Source organism: Peromyscus leucopus, chromosome 14, assembly GCF_004664715.2.
Source record: "Peromyscus leucopus breed LL Stock chromosome 14, UCI_PerLeu_2.1, whole genome shotgun sequence".
Classification (NCBI taxonomy): domain Eukaryota; kingdom Metazoa; phylum Chordata; class Mammalia; order Rodentia; family Cricetidae; genus Peromyscus; species Peromyscus leucopus.
In genome coordinates, this window is record NC_051075.1 from 38,572,393 (window position 1) to 38,589,899 (window position 17,507).

General features: G+C 40.7%; 1 protein-coding gene across 1 annotated transcript in view; it reads left to right on the forward strand.

Annotated features, from left to right (window-relative positions):
• Positions 1-17,507, forward strand: part of Actr10 (actin related protein 10) — a 32,162-nt gene that overhangs the window by 14,028 nt on the left and 627 nt on the right. Inside the window, exons 7-12 of the mRNA XM_028858493.2 lie at positions 2,485-2,564; positions 7,416-7,451; positions 9,447-9,526; positions 9,609-9,682; positions 13,446-13,527; positions 15,995-16,196. Of these exons, the coding sequence (XP_028714326.1) occupies positions 2,485-2,564; positions 7,416-7,451; positions 9,447-9,526; positions 9,609-9,682; positions 13,446-13,527; positions 15,995-16,196 (554 nt within the window). The remainder of the gene's footprint in view (positions 1-2,484; positions 2,565-7,415; positions 7,452-9,446; positions 9,527-9,608; positions 9,683-13,445; positions 13,528-15,994; positions 16,197-17,507) is intronic.

Below are 17,507 nucleotides of genomic sequence, written 5' to 3' on the forward strand. Positions count from 1 at the left end.
CTCTGAGTTAGAGGCCAGCCTGGTCTACAGAGTTCCAGGACAGCTAGAGCTACATAGTGAAACCCTGTTTCAAAAACCACACACATACACAAAAGATCTGGAATTGTGTCCCTACCATCCAGCGTTGTTCTTTTTGCTCAGGATTGTTTTAGCTATCTTGGCTCTATTGTGGTTCCATATGAATTTTAGGATAGCTTTTTTCTATTTCTGTGAAGAGTGAGATAGAGGTTTTTAATGGGATTACATTGAATCAGTAAAAAACTTTTGATAATTAGTTATTTTTATACAGTGTTAATACTACCAATCCATAAGCCTGGATTTTTGTTCCCATTTTCTAGTGTCTTTTCTTGTCTCTCTCTTCAGAGGTTTAAAGTTTTTGTTATAGAGGTCCTTCACTTTGGTTGGGTTTATTCTTTGATATTTTATTTTCTTTGAGGCTATTATGAGTGGGAGTGTGTCTGTGATCTCCTGTCTGTGTGTTTGTTGTATAGAAAACTAAGTTATGCTTATCATTTCTGGTAGCATTTTTGGGATCTCTAATGTATAGTATCATATCATCTGCAATAGGTGTAGTCTGTCTTCTTCCTTATTTGTATCCCTTTCATTTCCTTCTCTTGCTTTCTTACTCCAACTAGTACTTCAGACACAATGTGGAAAAGGAGTAGAGACAGTGGACAGCCCTGTCTCGTTCCTGACTTCACCTGGATTGCTCCAAGCTTTTCTTCATGTAGAATGATGTTGGTTGTGGGTTTCTCATATATGGCTCTGTATGTTAAGGTATGTCTCCTCTATCCCTACATTCTCTAGGACTTCTATCATGAAGGTATGTTGGGTTTTATCAAAGGCTTTTTCTGCACCTGTTGAGATGGTCATGTGATCTTTGTCTTTAAATCCATTTATGTGGTTTATTACATTTATTAACTAGCATGTTTTGAGCCACCCCACATTTCAGGTACAAAGCCAACTTGGTCATGGTGTATAATCTTTTCAGTATATGTCAGTATTCTGTTTGTGAATATTTTTTTGAGTATTTTTTTAGTCTACATTCATTAGGGATATTGGCCTGTAGGTTTCTTTTTGTTGTTGTTATGTCTTTTTGGCTTTATATCTTTCTGGCTTGGGTGTTAGAGTGATGCCAGCTTCAAAATCCATCCCTCCCTCCCTTTTAGTCTTAGGAAGGACTGACTGTAGATAGTCTGACTGGTAGAATTCTGCTGGAAATCCATCTGGTCCTGGACATGGTGCCCACATTTCCTGTGCGTTCTTTTCCTCTATGTATGTTCTCTTTTTCTTTTAATTTTTCATGTTCCTTGTTTCTCCGGTGTGGATCCTCAGACTTTATCTTCAAGTCCAGATACTCTGTCTTCTGCTCAATTCATTCCACCTGAAGGCCTTCCTTTGAGTTTTGTAGCTGGGTTGTTTTTCAAATCTGTCTTCACTTCAGCTTGAGTCCTCTTCAGTGTTTCTGTCTCCTGACAGAATTCTGTTCTCAATCTGGGACGGTCTTCCCCATTTCCCTCAGCCTTATGCTTGTGTTTCTTGAGCGTCACTCAGGTGTTTCTTCTCCTTATTTCATTGAGCTGCTTCTTTGTGTCTTCTTTAAACTTCTTGAATTCTTTGATGAAGTTTGTAATTGTTCTTTTCAGTTCTGTGTCCTGGAGTTCATCTAGGTAATTCTCAATGGCGAGCATTTCTACAAGGCTGGTGGGTTTGGAGCCGGGTTACTAGCCTGATCTTTCATATTGTTGGTGTACTTTCAACGAAGTCTGGGAATGTGAACTCCCAGCATTAGTTCAGGCTGAGCCCTCAAGGAAGACTTAGAAAGTGGGGGTGTGGAGTGGGATGGTGGAGGCAGCAGAGAAGGGGCCAGGCTAGACCCTGGAGGAGGATGTGGGAAGTCTGAGTATGGAGTAAGGTGATTGAATGTATTCCTCTTTTAAAGATAAAGCCATTTTTTTAAAAGATTTATTTATTTATTTATTATGTATACAGTGTTCTGTTTGCATGTGTCCCTGCAGGCCAGAAGAGGGAGCCAGATCTCATTACAGATGGTTGTAAGCCACCATACGGGTGCTAGGAATTGAACTTAGGACGTCTGGAAGAACAGACAGTGTTCTTAACCTTTGAGCCATCTCTCCAGCCCCAGATAAAGCCATTTTTATGGGTCTAGAGATGTAGCTTCATTGGTAGAGTGCTTGCCTAGCATGCACAAAGCCCTGGGTTCAATCCCCAGTACCACATGACACCAGACATGGTGATGAACACCTGTAATCTCAGCACCAGCACCTTGGAGGCAGAGGCAAGAGAATCAGAAGTTCAAGGTCACCCTCAACTACATAGGAAGTTCAGGATCAGCCTGGGCTACAAGAGACTGCCTCAAAACAAACACTTTTATATGAGACATGATTTATTAGGTGAAGTTATTAAATAAGAAAAGATTATCAGTTGTGGTATTTTAATTTCAATAACTTTTTCAAATTTCAGGGAGTTGGAAACTCAGCTGTTGGAACAATGTACTGTTGACACTGGTGCTGCTAAAGGACAGAGCCTCCCCTCAGTGATGGGTAACGCTGTTTAAATACATGCTGTAACTTCTGTTCTCTGCCCCCTCCCCATGTCACTCGGGACCCGGCTCCCATTATGAGTCGTTGTTGTTAATCCTGCTGTGTGTTAGTCGTCTGTTCTAGAACTCTTGGTATCATCTTTTCCTCCTGAGCTCTCCTCCTTTATTTCTGAGTATTCTTCCTTGGTTTCTTCTGCTCTTCCTTTCTCTACTAGTGGTTCCATGGGAGACTTGGTTTTGTGTGGTTTATTTTCTACTGACTTTTAAGTAGATGTCATCTCTTCCTCTGACTGCGGTCACCTCTGCATGCTGTTGAGTCTCAGATGGAGCCCGGGTCTCATCTTTCTGAACTTGACACTCATGTATGTTTCCAAAGGATTGTTAGATATAAACTGTGCACGTCTTAAAGCCTCAAAACCGGTACTCCAGAAGTGAACACAGCATCTCTCCTCTTGTAATGTTTCAGTCATTGTTAGATAAAGGTAGTAACTTCTTAGGGAAGAGGGAAAATGATATATTTTAATTTTTAAAAAATGCAATAGCATCTTCAAGACAGCCAAGGGTACACAGGAACCCTGACTCAAACACAAGCAAGAAAGGTGATAACATCGTCTCTGTTTCTCCTTTTAGAAAACAGGGAGTTAGCAGCTCTTTCCCGTTCTTCCTCAGAAAGTCTTCCTAATCTCGCCGTTGTCTGTCCGCCTTCCTGGCTCTGCTCTGGGAAGCAGAGCCACTGTAACTCAGCCTCCGCGTCTCTCGCTGGTTTTCTTGTGGGCCTGTGCTTTACAGATTTGGTGTGTTTCCTGCTGCTGTGAGACAGAACTGTTCCCTAAAGGAGGTTTGGGGCTCCTATAGATTAACCCGCATTTTATATCTGCCACACATTTCTCCATAATCTCATTCTAGGCTCCCTCTTAGCCTTACCTCTACCTCTTTTACTCCTTATTTCAGCTAGAAATGTAGTCTTCCAATCACCAAGAGTATTTATTTGCACAGCCTTCTGTCTTTATCTTAGTTTTTGACCTCAGAGCTGCCTCCCACCCCTACACACACTGCTTAGGGTTTTATTCCCGGTACATGGCCCAGCTGGAATGTTGACTCCCGTAAAGTTTTTCTTGTTTTCCCTAAGCAGTGTAGGTTGTTCCTCTAGTAAAGCCTCATAGGACATGTTCCATTTGCTTAACTGTTTCCAACATGGACTTGGAGGGTCCTGGTCTTTTTTTTTTTTTTTTTTTTTTTTTTTGAGAGCATCTAGTGCCAAAAGTATGTTGGAAAGAAAAATATGCACTTTTAGGGGCAGTTAGCCTTGCTTTTCCTCTTTTCTTACAATTCTTTCTTGATAGTTAAGATGATAGTAATTTTCATTTGATTATAGAACTCTAATTAGTTTTTCTTTAGCAAATAAATTTTGTTACTATCTTAGTATATCATTGATGACAGTTACATTATGAAAAATCTCCAAAGATAGTAAGTTAAGTATATCATTCCAGAATGTTTTTTAAAGCTATTACTTTAAACTGCCAAGCACGGTAGCATCCGCTTGCATTTGAACTAGTCCAGGCAACATATGGAGGCCCTGACTGGGTTGGGGGTTGAGGCTCTAACTGTAATGTTAGGAACTCTACATTCTCGGGATTACTCTCCATAGTGAACCTTCTTTGACTTATTCTAATCTTTCCTGACTATACCCCTCAGAATCCTAATCATACTTCTGACATTGAGAAGTCAGAACAACCATTGTTTCCTGAATCCCTCTCGGGACGACCAGAGCTGTGAACAAATTTAAAGTACTCTTCCTGAAGTCCTTAGCAAAGCTTAGATGAAATCTTTGGTCTGCTGGAGATCCTCAAATGGATTTTTTTTTTTCCGAGACAGGGTTTCTCTGTGTAGCTTTGCGCCTTTCCTGGAACTCACTCTGTAGCCCAGGTAGGCCTCTAACTCACAGAGATCCGCCTGGCTCTGCCTCCCAAGTGCTGGGATTAAAGGCGTGCACCACCACCACCACCACCACCACCACCCGGCCCTCAAATGGATTTTGAATTAGCCTCTTTCATTTCATTTAGAACCTACTTTTTAAAAAAGAATGAATAATCTCAGCACTCTGGAAACCCGAAGACTGTGAGTTCAGACCTAGCCTGGGTCACATAGCAAGACCCTGTCTCCAGAAATGAGAATTAAGTACCCTGATTTGGAAAGTGTATAATGTAAATTGTATATCAAACATGATGCTTTTTGTCCTACTCAAATGGCTGAAATTAAGTGGAATTTTACAAAGCTGTCATTTCCATTCTTTACTTGGAAAATTTACAGCTGTAGTTACTTGCCATGATTGTCTCCTCTTTTTAAGTAGCATCTAAATCCAACTAAATTAAACCTTAACTTTCAACCCTTCTTTACTTTGACCAACCACAGGCTGCTTCTGATCAGCCATTTCTTGGAAGTTCTTTGACTAGTCCTGGAAAGAGGATAGCAGGCGTAGAGTGCTGTGTCTATAGCCCTTATTCTCTGGCTGTTGACTCTTTTTTTTTGAGATAGGGTTTCTCTGTGTTGTTTTGGTTCCTATCCTGGAGCTCGCTCTGTAGACCAGGCTGGCCTCGAACTCACAGAAATCCGCCTGACTCTACCTCCTTAGTGCTCGGATTAAGGGTGTGCTCCACCACCTCGTGTACCACCACCGCCCAGCTTGAGTTGTTGATCTCACAGTACAGTTCCATCTCTCTCATTTGTTTGTAGACAGGATAAATCTTGGGAAATCTCTTAACTATCCTGAGAAGTAAATTTGAACAGTTTTTTGGTCTGTCCTTTTCTTTGAGGTGAGGCCTCATGTAATCCAAGTTCTAAACTCACAATATGGCTGAAGTTGTCCTTGACTCCCCTCCTCTAGCCACTAATGCCTGAGTGCTGGAGTACAGATGTGCTGCCACACCTGGATAAATTTAATGTCTAAGAATAGGACTTGTCAACTGTTTGGTTCACACAACAGAAGCACTTTGAACCATGTACCCTTGATATATGTTTATAAACTTGTGTGCTATAATTACCATGTTATGAACCATAAAGTAAGAAATTGAAAGGAACAAAATTAATAGAAGTAACTCTAAACCTAAAGTTGCCTTTGGGTTGGTGCGGGGTACAGAGAGTTAACCCCAAAGCTCTGTCTGTGCTAAGCATGGGCTCTATCACCGAGTTATGCCTGGCCTCTTTAGCCACACTTGAAGTCTTAGTTGTGAGCGGTAGCCTTTAGCAGCTGAGCTCTCTCACACCAGCCCACTGAAGTCATGTTTAACACATGCTTTACCTTTTTCAAGCACAATGGGATTAATATGCCACTTTTCAAGTTACAGGTTAATACTTTGAGGTTGTGCTTTTAGATTAAGTTGATTATAAAGAGTTTATTCCAGAGAAGATGTAAAGATGCAGGTGGGAATTACAGTGCTACTTGCCCTTTGATCATGATCCATTTCTTTACCAAAAGCTTCTTGGTTTTTATCTACCAATCAGAACATGTTTTGAGAATTGGTTTAGATGTTATTTTATTATATATTGTTTTGAGATAGGGTCTACCATGTAGTCTTGACTAGCCTGGAGCTCAACATGTAGACCAGGCTGCCCTTCCACTTAAAATTGATCTGTCTGCCTAAGTCTCCTAAGTGCTAGGATTAAAGGTGTGAGACACCACACATGGCTAGTTTAGAAGACTTTAAATTAAGGTTAGAAAGTTGTGTTTCTGTTTCTGCCTCAGAAAATTGACAAATAATCGGTAGCATATCCAAAAGGTTACTTTTTTACTCTCATGTGTGTGCGTGCTTGCGTGTGTGTGTGTGTGTGTGTGTGTGTGTGTTTATGTGTGTTTATGTGTGTATGTGTGTTGCTTGTTTCTGAGGCTAAGTCTTGTTATATAGTCTTAATGTGTAGCCCAGGCTGGCCTTGAACTTGGGACAGTCGTCCTGCCTTAGCTTTCCAAGCCACCTGGCCTAGCCTTTTCCCTTTCCTTTCAAATGCCATCTTTAGACAGAGTTGGGAGATAGCAGAGGAGACAGCAAAGGGTGCTGGGCGAGTAGTGTGATTAAACTGTTACATTCGTGTGTGGAGGTGGAGTTCATTAGGATCCCATTGTTTGTACAGCTCGTGTGTGCTAAGAAAAAAAAATCAACTGTACCCTTGACTTTGAAGGAAAAGATTAAAAGATTGTACGTACTTCTTTTTAAAAATGTGTGCTGGGGGTCAGTTAGCAGCAGGATGGCTTGGGATTAAAAACCACTTGCTGACCTGAATTTACTCTTGAGAACCCACATGGTAAAAGGAAAAAAATGACTCTTCCAAGTTGTCCTCTGACGGCCACATGTGTGCCATGACACGTGCCCGTCTCCCCGCATATGTGCTGGTTTGTGATATTGCTGGCAGCTATTGTCATATGACAGATGCAAACTCAGAACTTAACTTTTCTGTAACATAATAATACCCTGACTGTAAGCCCTGTAGAGGATAGCCAGCAAGGCTCCTTATGATGAGAAAGCTTCCGTAGTTTTGCTACTGTATTTGAGGGGATAATTGGATATCTTTGGTAGTGCTGGGGCCTGGCCCGTCCCTGTGCATGCACTCTGGCTCTGTTATAACGTGTCCAAGCTCAAGCCTCCTGGGGTCAGGCTCTCTGCTCTCCTTCACTTGGAATGATGAGATTTCTTCCCTAAAAGCAAAGTTGCTTTTTCTGTTAGGCCTTTAAAACGATTGTAGTACTTAAATATTTTTTAATTTTGCTTAAATAAAAAAAATGGGGAAATGGATAGAATTTAATAGGATTTTTAAAAATTATTATTAAGGTTCCTTAATTCTTAATAAAATTCTTTTCCAGGTTCAGTTCCAGAAGGTATCTTAGAGGATATTAAAGGTAAGCAGAGTTTTCTCTGTCAACATGTGGATCCTTGGGATGAGCTCAGGTTGTAGGCTTGACAGCAGGTGCCCTAGCCTTCTGAGCCATCCATCTCTCTGGCCCTGAGTTCTCTTTGTCCTTTTCATTCTTTAGTGTTAGTGTGAAGGGCATGAGTTTCTAAAAACACAGATTAAAAAATATATACAAAATGGAACCAGGTGTGATGGCATTTGCCTGTAATCTCAGCACTTGGGGCAGATACATACACACACACACACACACACACATACACACACACACATCATACATATATATTACATATACACATACATACATACATCATACATATATATTACTTACATGCATACATACATACATACATACATACATACATAGCAAGTTCCAGGCCAGCTAGGGCCATCCAACACCCTGTCTGGAAAAAAAAACAAAGCAAACAAAAAACAGCCATGTTGCTGAATAATATGTTCAACAACAGAAATTTATTTATTTTTAAGATTTATTTATTTTAGTTGTATGAATGTTTTACCTGCATGTGTGTATGTGTACCACATGAGTGCTTGGTGCCTGTGGAGGTCAGAAGGCATCAGACTCCCTGGAAGTGGAGTTAGGATAATAGTGAACCACCCTGTAAGTGCTGGGAACTGATCCTGGTCCTCAAAGAACAGTGGTATTAACTGTTAGTCATCTCTCCATTCCCCAGCAGAATTTGTCTTCAGCTGAATAGTAAACACATTACATAGTTGTAAGTGTGTCTGTAATGTTCTACAAATAATCTGGCTAAAGTCATTAGATTTCTTGCATTCAACACCACTTTTCCTCAGATTTTAAATTTTTACTTGCTCCTGTGTCTAAAGGCTTTATTAAGGGTATTTGCAGAAAAAAAAAGTCTTAAATAGTAAATGCAAAAATTAAAAGGCTGGCCAGGCGGTGGTGGCACATGTACTCGGGAGGCAGAGGCAGGCAGATCTCTGTGAGTTCGAGGCCAGCCTGGGCTACAGAGTAATGTTACAGGAAAGGCGCAAAGCTACACAGAGAAAACCTGTCTCAAAAAAAAAAAAAAAAAAAAAAAAAAAGGCTAGTGTAGCGGGCAGGTGGTATTGCTGGGTGTCCACGCAGGAAGTGACCACTGCAGAAACTCCAGTTAAGGACCAAGTGGAGTTTGTCTTCACTAAGCTCTTTTGCTAAGGGAACAAAAGAAGAGGAGAATGAAAACAGAAAACCCGACAACACATACTATTTAGTTGGAAGAGCTGTCGTCATGGTGCCGCAGTTTCTTTGTATTGTTACACGTCTGCAAAGGCCGTCCACGGGCAGAGTAGTTCCTGCAAGGGTAGTTTTAGAATGTCGTTTCGCAGGCAACACTCCCATGGAGAAAGAACCCTGCACCCCGTTCTTGACTGGTCTTTCTTCCTGGGCTCCTCTAATCTCTCTGCCTCCCCATCCTCTCCCTTTATCTTCCTGGCCCCTCTTGTTTTTCTCTTAAGCTTCATGCCTAGGCCTGTATTAAAATGTCTCTAATAAAATCACAGCTGTGGTTAAGAGCACTGGCTGCTCTTCCAGAGGTCCTGAGTTCTGTTACCAGCAACCACATGGTGGCTCACAACAGTCTACAATAGGACCCAGTGCCCTCTTCTGACACGGAGACATACATACCGACAGAGAACTCATATACATAAAATACATAAATAAATCTTAAAAAAAAAACCTCAACTGTGCGTCATAAAAAAGCAATGAAATGGCCAGTGGTGGTGTCGCATGCTGGTAGGATTTGCTGAAGGAGGTGGAGGCAGGAGGATCACGAGTTCGAGGTCAGCCTGGGCTACACATTTTTAATAATATAAAATAAAAATTAAAAAAGCAGTGAAATGATACATGACTTTACAGGAGACGACAATTGAAATTGTACTTTCACGTGAACAGAATTGTTCTAAGGTGTAAGCTCCCCATTCCTGTTACAAGCAGTAACAGAGGCTCCATTTCCTCCTTCCTTAGTGCGCACGTGCTTTGTATGTGATCTGAAGCGTGGACTACAGATCCAAGCAGCAAAATTTAATATTGATGGCAACAATGAGGTAAGCTTAGCCATCATGTCTGTTTTGAAAGATACTTACGTGTTTGCTTATGATTATATATATATTTTTTCTAATGTTTCAGCGTCCCTCCCCACCCCCAAATGTTGACTATCCACTGGATGGAGAGAAGATTTTACATGTGCTTGGATCAATCAGGTTAGACAGTAATTATTACAAACAAAATAATGTGTTACATTTTGGCTCTGAAAAATACTTGTATAAGCCTTTAGGTGAGTGTTGGTTAACAGTAAAATGTTTCTCATGATGCTTTATTTTTTGTAACTTTACTCAGCTTTTTTAAATTTTAAAAATATTCTTTCCTCTTCATCAGAATGATTCAGAATTATTTTAATGAAACTAACAGTGTTTTGAAAAGCAACAGGAAATATGTTTTAAGAACCAAGTAGTAACTGTCTTAGACTTTGATGTTCGTATAGTCTTTCACCTACTCAGCTCTGCAGATGGAGTGCAAAACGTATACTATGCCCGTGTTCCAAAGACACTTCATGTGGAGAGTGGCTGGATTTTGTTTGTAGTTAGTCATTTGCTCGTTTGTGCTCTAAACCTTTGTTTGGAACCCAGAGACTGGCATGGATCAACAGTTAAGAACATCAGTGGTTAAGAGCACTGACTCCTCTTCCAGAAGTCCTATGTTCAGTTCCCAGCACCAGCATGGTAGCTCACAACCATCTATAGTGGGATCTGATGTCCTCTTCTGGGATAAAGGTGTATATGCAAATAGAGCACTTATATACATAAAATAATTAAGTAAATCTTAAAAAAAAAAAAAAAAAAACCACAGAGACGCCAGGTTCAGTTCCCAGCACGCACATGGCAACTCAGAACTATCTAGAACTCTAGTTTCAGGGTGTCCAGTGTTCTCCTCTGGCCTTGGTGGGTACTTCATGCACATGGTGAACAAACACACATGCAGGCAAAATACCCATACACATAAAATAAGTAAAATTTTAAAACTTTGTTTTCTTAGAATGAAGTTTCATTCCAAATAAATTCAAAGTTTAGAATCCATTGGTGGTTCACATTTTATTACTTCTCAGATATTGTAATAAAAATTACTGTTAAGGGTTTACATAATTATATTGAGAAACATAATTATATTGCTAGCAGTGTAATTTTATTTATATCCTATGAGATTTGATTATAAATTCCCTCTGTTTTCAGACAGGGTATCAATCATACTGTAACCCAGGCTGACCTCAAACAGTGGTTCTCCTCCTCCTTTAACTTCTTGAGTACAGCTGTTGTGAATACATACCTGACTGCCTTAAACATTCCATTTCTAAGATATGATATCAAAAAGTGGACTGAAAAACAGTTACCATACTGGATAGCCTTTAAGTTTTAAGGTAACAGAGGGTGAGATGTCAAGAGAATGAACATAAATACATAAAGTTCAAGATTATAAATTAAAGGACCCATTGGTGTGAAAATGTGGTACTTTTTGGTAGTCTCTTTTTTTCTTTTTCCAAGATAGGGTTTCTTTGTGTAGTCTTGGTTGTTCTGGAACTTGCTCTGTAGAGCACGCTGGCCTTAAATTCACAGAGATCCCCTGCCTCTACCTCCTGAGTGCTGGGATCACCCGGCTCTATTGTTATTTTTATTAAATTATTATTTTAAATTTTCTTTCGATTATTTAGTGGGACCCACAATAAATGGATGCTACATAGTGAGACCCTACTAAAAGAAACAAAAATAGAGCTCCGATGTGATGTGTGTGTTCACTTTGGTTTGTGTCGCACTGGCTGGTATTTTTCTTGGCCACCCAGCTTCTACAAACCTGAAGAGAGTGACTTCAGCAGTGCCGGAGTGTCTGTCATGTGATCCAAGTTTAGAAAGGACAGCTCCCAATAGAGATGGGAGCATCTGTCCATCTTATCATTTCTTGGGTTCTTTGTGGCTGCTGAAGTCATAGCTTCCCATCTCATGCAGCAAGCAAGCAGTCCTGAGAAGGGAAGGGAAAGGAAGAGTGCTTCCTCTCCTCTGTAGGGAGCTTTATCTGTCTGTCTACTGTCGGGAGCTGGGAAACAGGAGTAGTTGAGCTGACGGCAGGAAGCACAGTCTCCACCCGGCCTACAAAAGGCTCTGTGGGCCAGCTGTGCTCACCCACCTGTAATCCCAGCAGGTGGGGGCTGAAGCAGATGGTATGTCACAGGTTCAAGGGCACCTTAGGCTACATAGTGAGTCCTGGTGTTTATAAAGTTTTTTAAAGAGGTTCACTGTTTTTGGTTTCTTTTAAATTTTCACGTAATTCTAGACTTGGAGATTGTTGAAAAAGGAAATACAGAAGCTGAATATGGTGATGCACACCTTTAATCCCAGCACTCAGGAGGCAGAGGCAGGTGGATCTCTGTGAGTTCAAGATCATCCTGGTCTACAGAGTGAGTTCCAAGACAGCCAAGGCTACATAGAGAGACTTTATCTCAAAATTTAAATAAGTAGTAAATTGGTATTGGTATACAGTGTACGTATAGTTCTGTGTAATTTTATGTGTAGTTTTTGTGATCTACACTTCAACAATAAAGTTTTAAACTATTGTGGCTATGAAACTGCCTTGATAAAATTAGTTTCCATTAGGTTATTACATTACGTGTGATCCATTATCATGTATGATTTGATCATTAGTTTATTTGACTTTGCGTTGATTTCCTATTGTAAATCCCCCGTTATTTATTCATGTATTTATTTGTTTTTGCTATTTTGAGACAGGATTTCTCTGTGTAGCCCTGGCTGTCCTGGAACTCTCTTTGTAAACCAGGCTGGCCTCGAACTCACTGAGATCCGCCTGGCTCTGCCTCCTGAGTGCTGGGATAAAAGCATGTGCGCCATGTGTGGTGTAAATCTTCTATTTTTTAATGTGCATATGTTTGAAAAATACAAATAAACATGAAATCTTACAAGCTTGATTAAAGAGAACTGCACCACATAGAAGAAGGAAACACTGCTTAGTCTTTTATTAGAAACCGATTACAACAGTGGCGACCGGGGTTAGAGCGGGGTGAAGGGAAGTAGATCAGAGGGCACAAACCTTCACCATGTAACACGAGGATGTAACTGATAATGTGTGTCCTATACTGAGAAGTCTAGGAGGATAAATTGTAGCCACTCTTACCACAAAATAGGTAACTGTGGAAGGTGATAGTTAATCATTTCATTATGACTGTGTATAGCAAGACATTATATTGTATGTCTTAAATATGTACAGTGAAAAATACTGTTCACCCCAAAGACCTTTCTCATGTTGGCCAAAATAGACTTCTCTTACGTCTCTGTCATGTCCTTGCTGCTTCCTGTTTTTAAAACAGGTGTTGCTGTGTAGCCCAGGCTGGCGTTCAGTCTGTAGCAGTCCTTCTGCTTACCTTTCTTGTGTGCTGGGGTTACAGGTGTGGGTCACCGTACCCAGCTTTATTGTAGATTTTTAAGACAGAAAAAAGTGTGGGCTGCCCCGTGTAGTGGCTCACACCTGAGTTCCAGCACGTGGGAGGTAGGGACAAGAGAATAAGGAGCTTGAAATCAGCTCCAGCTACGTGGAAACGTACTTCAGAAATCCTTTTGTTTTGTTAACTTTTACAGAGTACAACCTCTTTTCTGTTGTTATGTTTGAGGAGGGGCAATGAAATCCAAAACATGCAAATCTTACTTCCCCAGGAGCTAACACTTGAGGAATGCTTCCTGTGTGTCAAACCTTGTTTGGCAAGAGTATTGTATCCTCCTCTCAACCCCTAGAGGTGGACACTACTATTTTCCCCACTTACAATGAGAAAAGCTTTGCATTTTATTAAATAATTCATGAAGGTGATACTGCCACTTAAAATCATTATGTCAGTATAACGAATGCTTTATTCCATGTCGGGTTATATGATGCCAATAAAGTGCTCTCTTTTCTTTTTACTCTCATCAGAGATTCAGTTGTGGAAATTCTTTTTGAACAAGATAATGAGGAGAAATCTGTTGCCACTTTAATATTGGATTCCCTTTTGCAGGTATTTATAAAGTTTCCCTTTGTTGTAATGGTCCTTCAAAGAAAAAAAATTAAGTGTTGTCTTCTGCATTTTTCCTTATCATATATTATTTATAAGAATAAGGTAATTTTCGCCGGGCGGTGGTGGCGCACGCCTTTAATCCCAGCACTCGGGAGGCAGAGGCAGGCGGATCTCTGTGAGTTCGAGGCCAGCCTGGGCTACCAAGTGAGCTCCAGGAAAGGCGCAAAACTACGCAGAGAAACCCTGTCTCGAAAAACCAAAAAAAAAAAAAAAAAAGAATAAGGTAATTTTCTAGTCTCTTTATTGTAATTTTTATAGAATACTGTTATCTTTTAAAAAATATTTCACTTGTTTTTTTTGTTTTGGTTTGGACCTATAACTCAGTATCTCGCTGGACTTTGGCAATTCTTCAGATTCTTCTGCCTCTTCGTCTCAAGTGCTAGGATTACAGGCATGCCCCTCCACACCTGGCTTACATTTTCCTACGTTAACTTTTCTGTGGAATTTTATAGTTAATGCTGCTAAGGATAGTGGCGGTTGAGTGGCCAAGACAGCTGGATGAAGAATTCCAGGCCAGCCTGGTTTATATCGAGAATTCATGCTAGCATGGATCACGTAGTAAGACCCTGTATCAAAAAAAACGTTTTTCTTAGTATTTTAAAAATATTCCTAGGGCCAGCAAGATGGCTCAGCAGATAAGCCATCAAATTTGGTGGCAAGTACCCTTAAGTTCAACCCCAAGACACATATGGTAGAACCCACTCCTGCAGATTGTCCTCTGATTTCCACCTGTATGCTGTAGCATGCCCACACCAACACACACACACACACCAACACACACACACACACACACACACACACACACACAATACATGAATGTAAAACCCATGTGAAAAACATTTCTAGTTAATGAGTTTGACTTTGGCGCTGAGTGAGTGAGATATGGTATCCCAAACTAGGTAATGAGTTTGAACAAAGCAATTTTTTTCAGAGCAGATACCAGACTTGGACCTTGGGTAGCTTTTAGTTCCTCCAAATTCCATTCTGTATGGTAGTGAATTTTCAAGTGCTTGAGGCACATGTAGCTTTGTTGAGTGAGTATGCCACTGTGGAACTTCCATCTGAAGTACCATCACTGTGGAAAGGTCCTGTCTGCCTCTCAGGCACCACTTCTTAAAGAACTGGATCATTCCTGAGTCTTGGAACTGATGAGGAAGTGCAGTTCTCACAGGGTCTGAGTGAGGATGATCTGGCACCCCTGGGCTGCCAGGCTGATCTGACCAGCCAGCAGAGTTCACTTCTTTTCTCCTTTGAAACACAGCCTCTGGAAGCTGTGCCAAGAATGTGACTTTTCAGTAGAGGAGAGAGTCCTCCAGTCAAGGGTACATGAACAGCTGTGCTGTCCTGTGAGAACCTCCAAACAAGCTCCGAGAGTATGAGCTTCCCACCCAGCAACTGGCCTTAGTATGGTGGTAGAGACATAGTACCTTGAAAAATTAGGTTTTGGGGGCTGGAGAGATGGCTCAGAGGTTAAGAGCACTGGCTGCTCTTCCAGAGGTCCTGAGTTCAATTCCCAGCAACCACATGGTGGCTCACAACCATCTGTAATGAGATCTGGTGTCCTCTTCTAGCCTGCAAGTCTACATGTAGACAGAACACTATATACATAATAAATAAAAACCCTTAAAAAAAATTAAAAAAAGAAATCAGGTAGCTTCCAAGCCAATAAACACATTTAAAAAAAAAAAATTAGGTTTTAAGCCAGGTACAGTGGCACACACCTATTATCCTAGCACTCTAAAGGTAGAGAAAGGAGGATTGCAAGTTCAAGGCTAACCCAGGATGTATGGTGAGTTCCTGGCTGTATATCTGTCTCAAAAAACAAACACGTTAACAGAGAGACAGAGAGGGGTGGTGGGCAAATGTTACATGCTTTCCTTACTTATATGAGAAAATTTAGTTGATGAGTGCACTCATGCTACTGCTCTGGGACTTGGAATTTACACTCTTTTCAAGTCTAAAACTGTGGGCCAGCTAGATGTCGGAGTGAGTAAAGGCGCTTGCCTCCAAGCATGATAACCTGAGTTCAAGCCCTAGGACCTTCATAGTAGGACAGAGCCCACCCCTGCAAATCGTCCTCTAATCTCTGCACATACACTGCACTCATATGCTTGTATGTGTGCACGGGTGTGCATGCACACACACACACACACACACACACACACACACACACACAATTTAGAGACTGATGTAGAGGGTAATGCAGAGGCTGACTGTGGTAGGACATACCTTTAATCCCAGCACTTGAATAGAGAAACATTACAGTCTCTTGTGTTTACAGCTGCTGCTGCTGCTGCTGCTGCTGCTGCTGCTGCTGCTGCTGCTGCTGCTATATACAGTGTCCATTTCTGGGTACTTAAACAGGATTTATCCAATTAAAAATAATTCTTTTCTTTTTCAATACCAGTGCCCAATAGACACCAGGAAGCAACTGGCAGAGAATTTGGTAGTCATAGGTGGCACATCTATGTTGCCAGGATTTCTCCACAGATTGCTTGCAGAAATACGGTATTTGGTAGAAAAACCAAAATACAAAAAGACACTTGGCACCAAGACCTTCCGGATTCATACTCCACCTGCAAAGGCTAATTGTGTGGCCTGGCTGGGAGGTAAGAACTTAGTCCTCGGTGTTATTATTAATAAATGCATCAAAGTAAATTATTCACTATTGAAAACTACCTATCTCATAGGTAGAACTGTTAGCTGGGTCATGTGCCTGACTAGTGTCCCCTCACAGTTCACCTTTGGAAATAATGTTTGATGTTGGGAACACTTAGCCACAAATGATGCTGAAGATATATTTTCCACTGAGAAATAATAAACCCCACAGTCCAATTACTTAGGAGGCTGAGGCAGGAGGATCAAGAGTTTGAGGCAAGCCTGGGCTACATAATGAATTCCAAGCCAGTCTAAGCTGCAAAGTTAGACCTTCAAATGAACAAATAATTTTCATAAAATGTGACTTTTCTCTAAATTATTTGAATTTTTAGAATTATATGCTTGTTTCTGTTGGCCTTTGCACTGTGATTTTTTTTTTTTTTAAGTAAACTTCATCCTTAGGGATGGGTCGTGATGTGGTGGCACATGCTTTTAATACCAACACTTTGGAGGTAGAAGCAGGTGGATCTCTTATGAGTTTGAGGACAACATGGTCTACATAGTGAGCTCTAAGCCAGCCAGGGCTACATAGGAAAACCCTGTCTCAAATACTAAGTAAACTTCATCCATCTGAAGTCATCCCTCAGAATAGTGAAAGTGGTGACCATATTCTAGAGTGATGCTTGCTTACTTAGAACTCTTGTTTTAATGGGGGAAATGGGTTCTTTGCTTCATCCTTGCTCTGTAATGGAGCTCATTGAATGCTCTAGATGGTGTTACCGCTGGATAAGCAGGTAGTCTAATAACTACCTAGAGAAAAACAGTCGCATGTGTACATTGTACACTGTGTGTGTATTTTATGATAGAGCCGGTGTCGAGATCGTACATTTAGAGAGAAAAACAAATGTTAGGATTTTTAAATGAATGCAATACTATTTCTTTTTTCAGTGTAAAATCTTAAGACTTTTGGGGCTGGAGAGATGGCTCAGTGGTTGAGAGCACTGGATGCCCTTCTAGAGGACCCAGGTTCAATTCCCAGCACCCACATGGCTGCTTACAACCATCTGTAACTCCAGTTCTAGTGGATCTGATACCTTCACACCATTGCACATAAAATAAAAAGTTAAATAAATTATATTAAATAGTATGAAAAAATCTTAAGACTTTTCAATGATACCTCTTGGGTTTTGCAGTTTTATTTTACTTAAGTAAATGACATGTAGCCAAGTTGTGACAAAGGAAACTTAGGTCTTTCCTAAAGCTGAAAATCCTTCCGCCTCATTCTATTCCACTTCCTTATAGATTTTGTAATTCTGTATTCA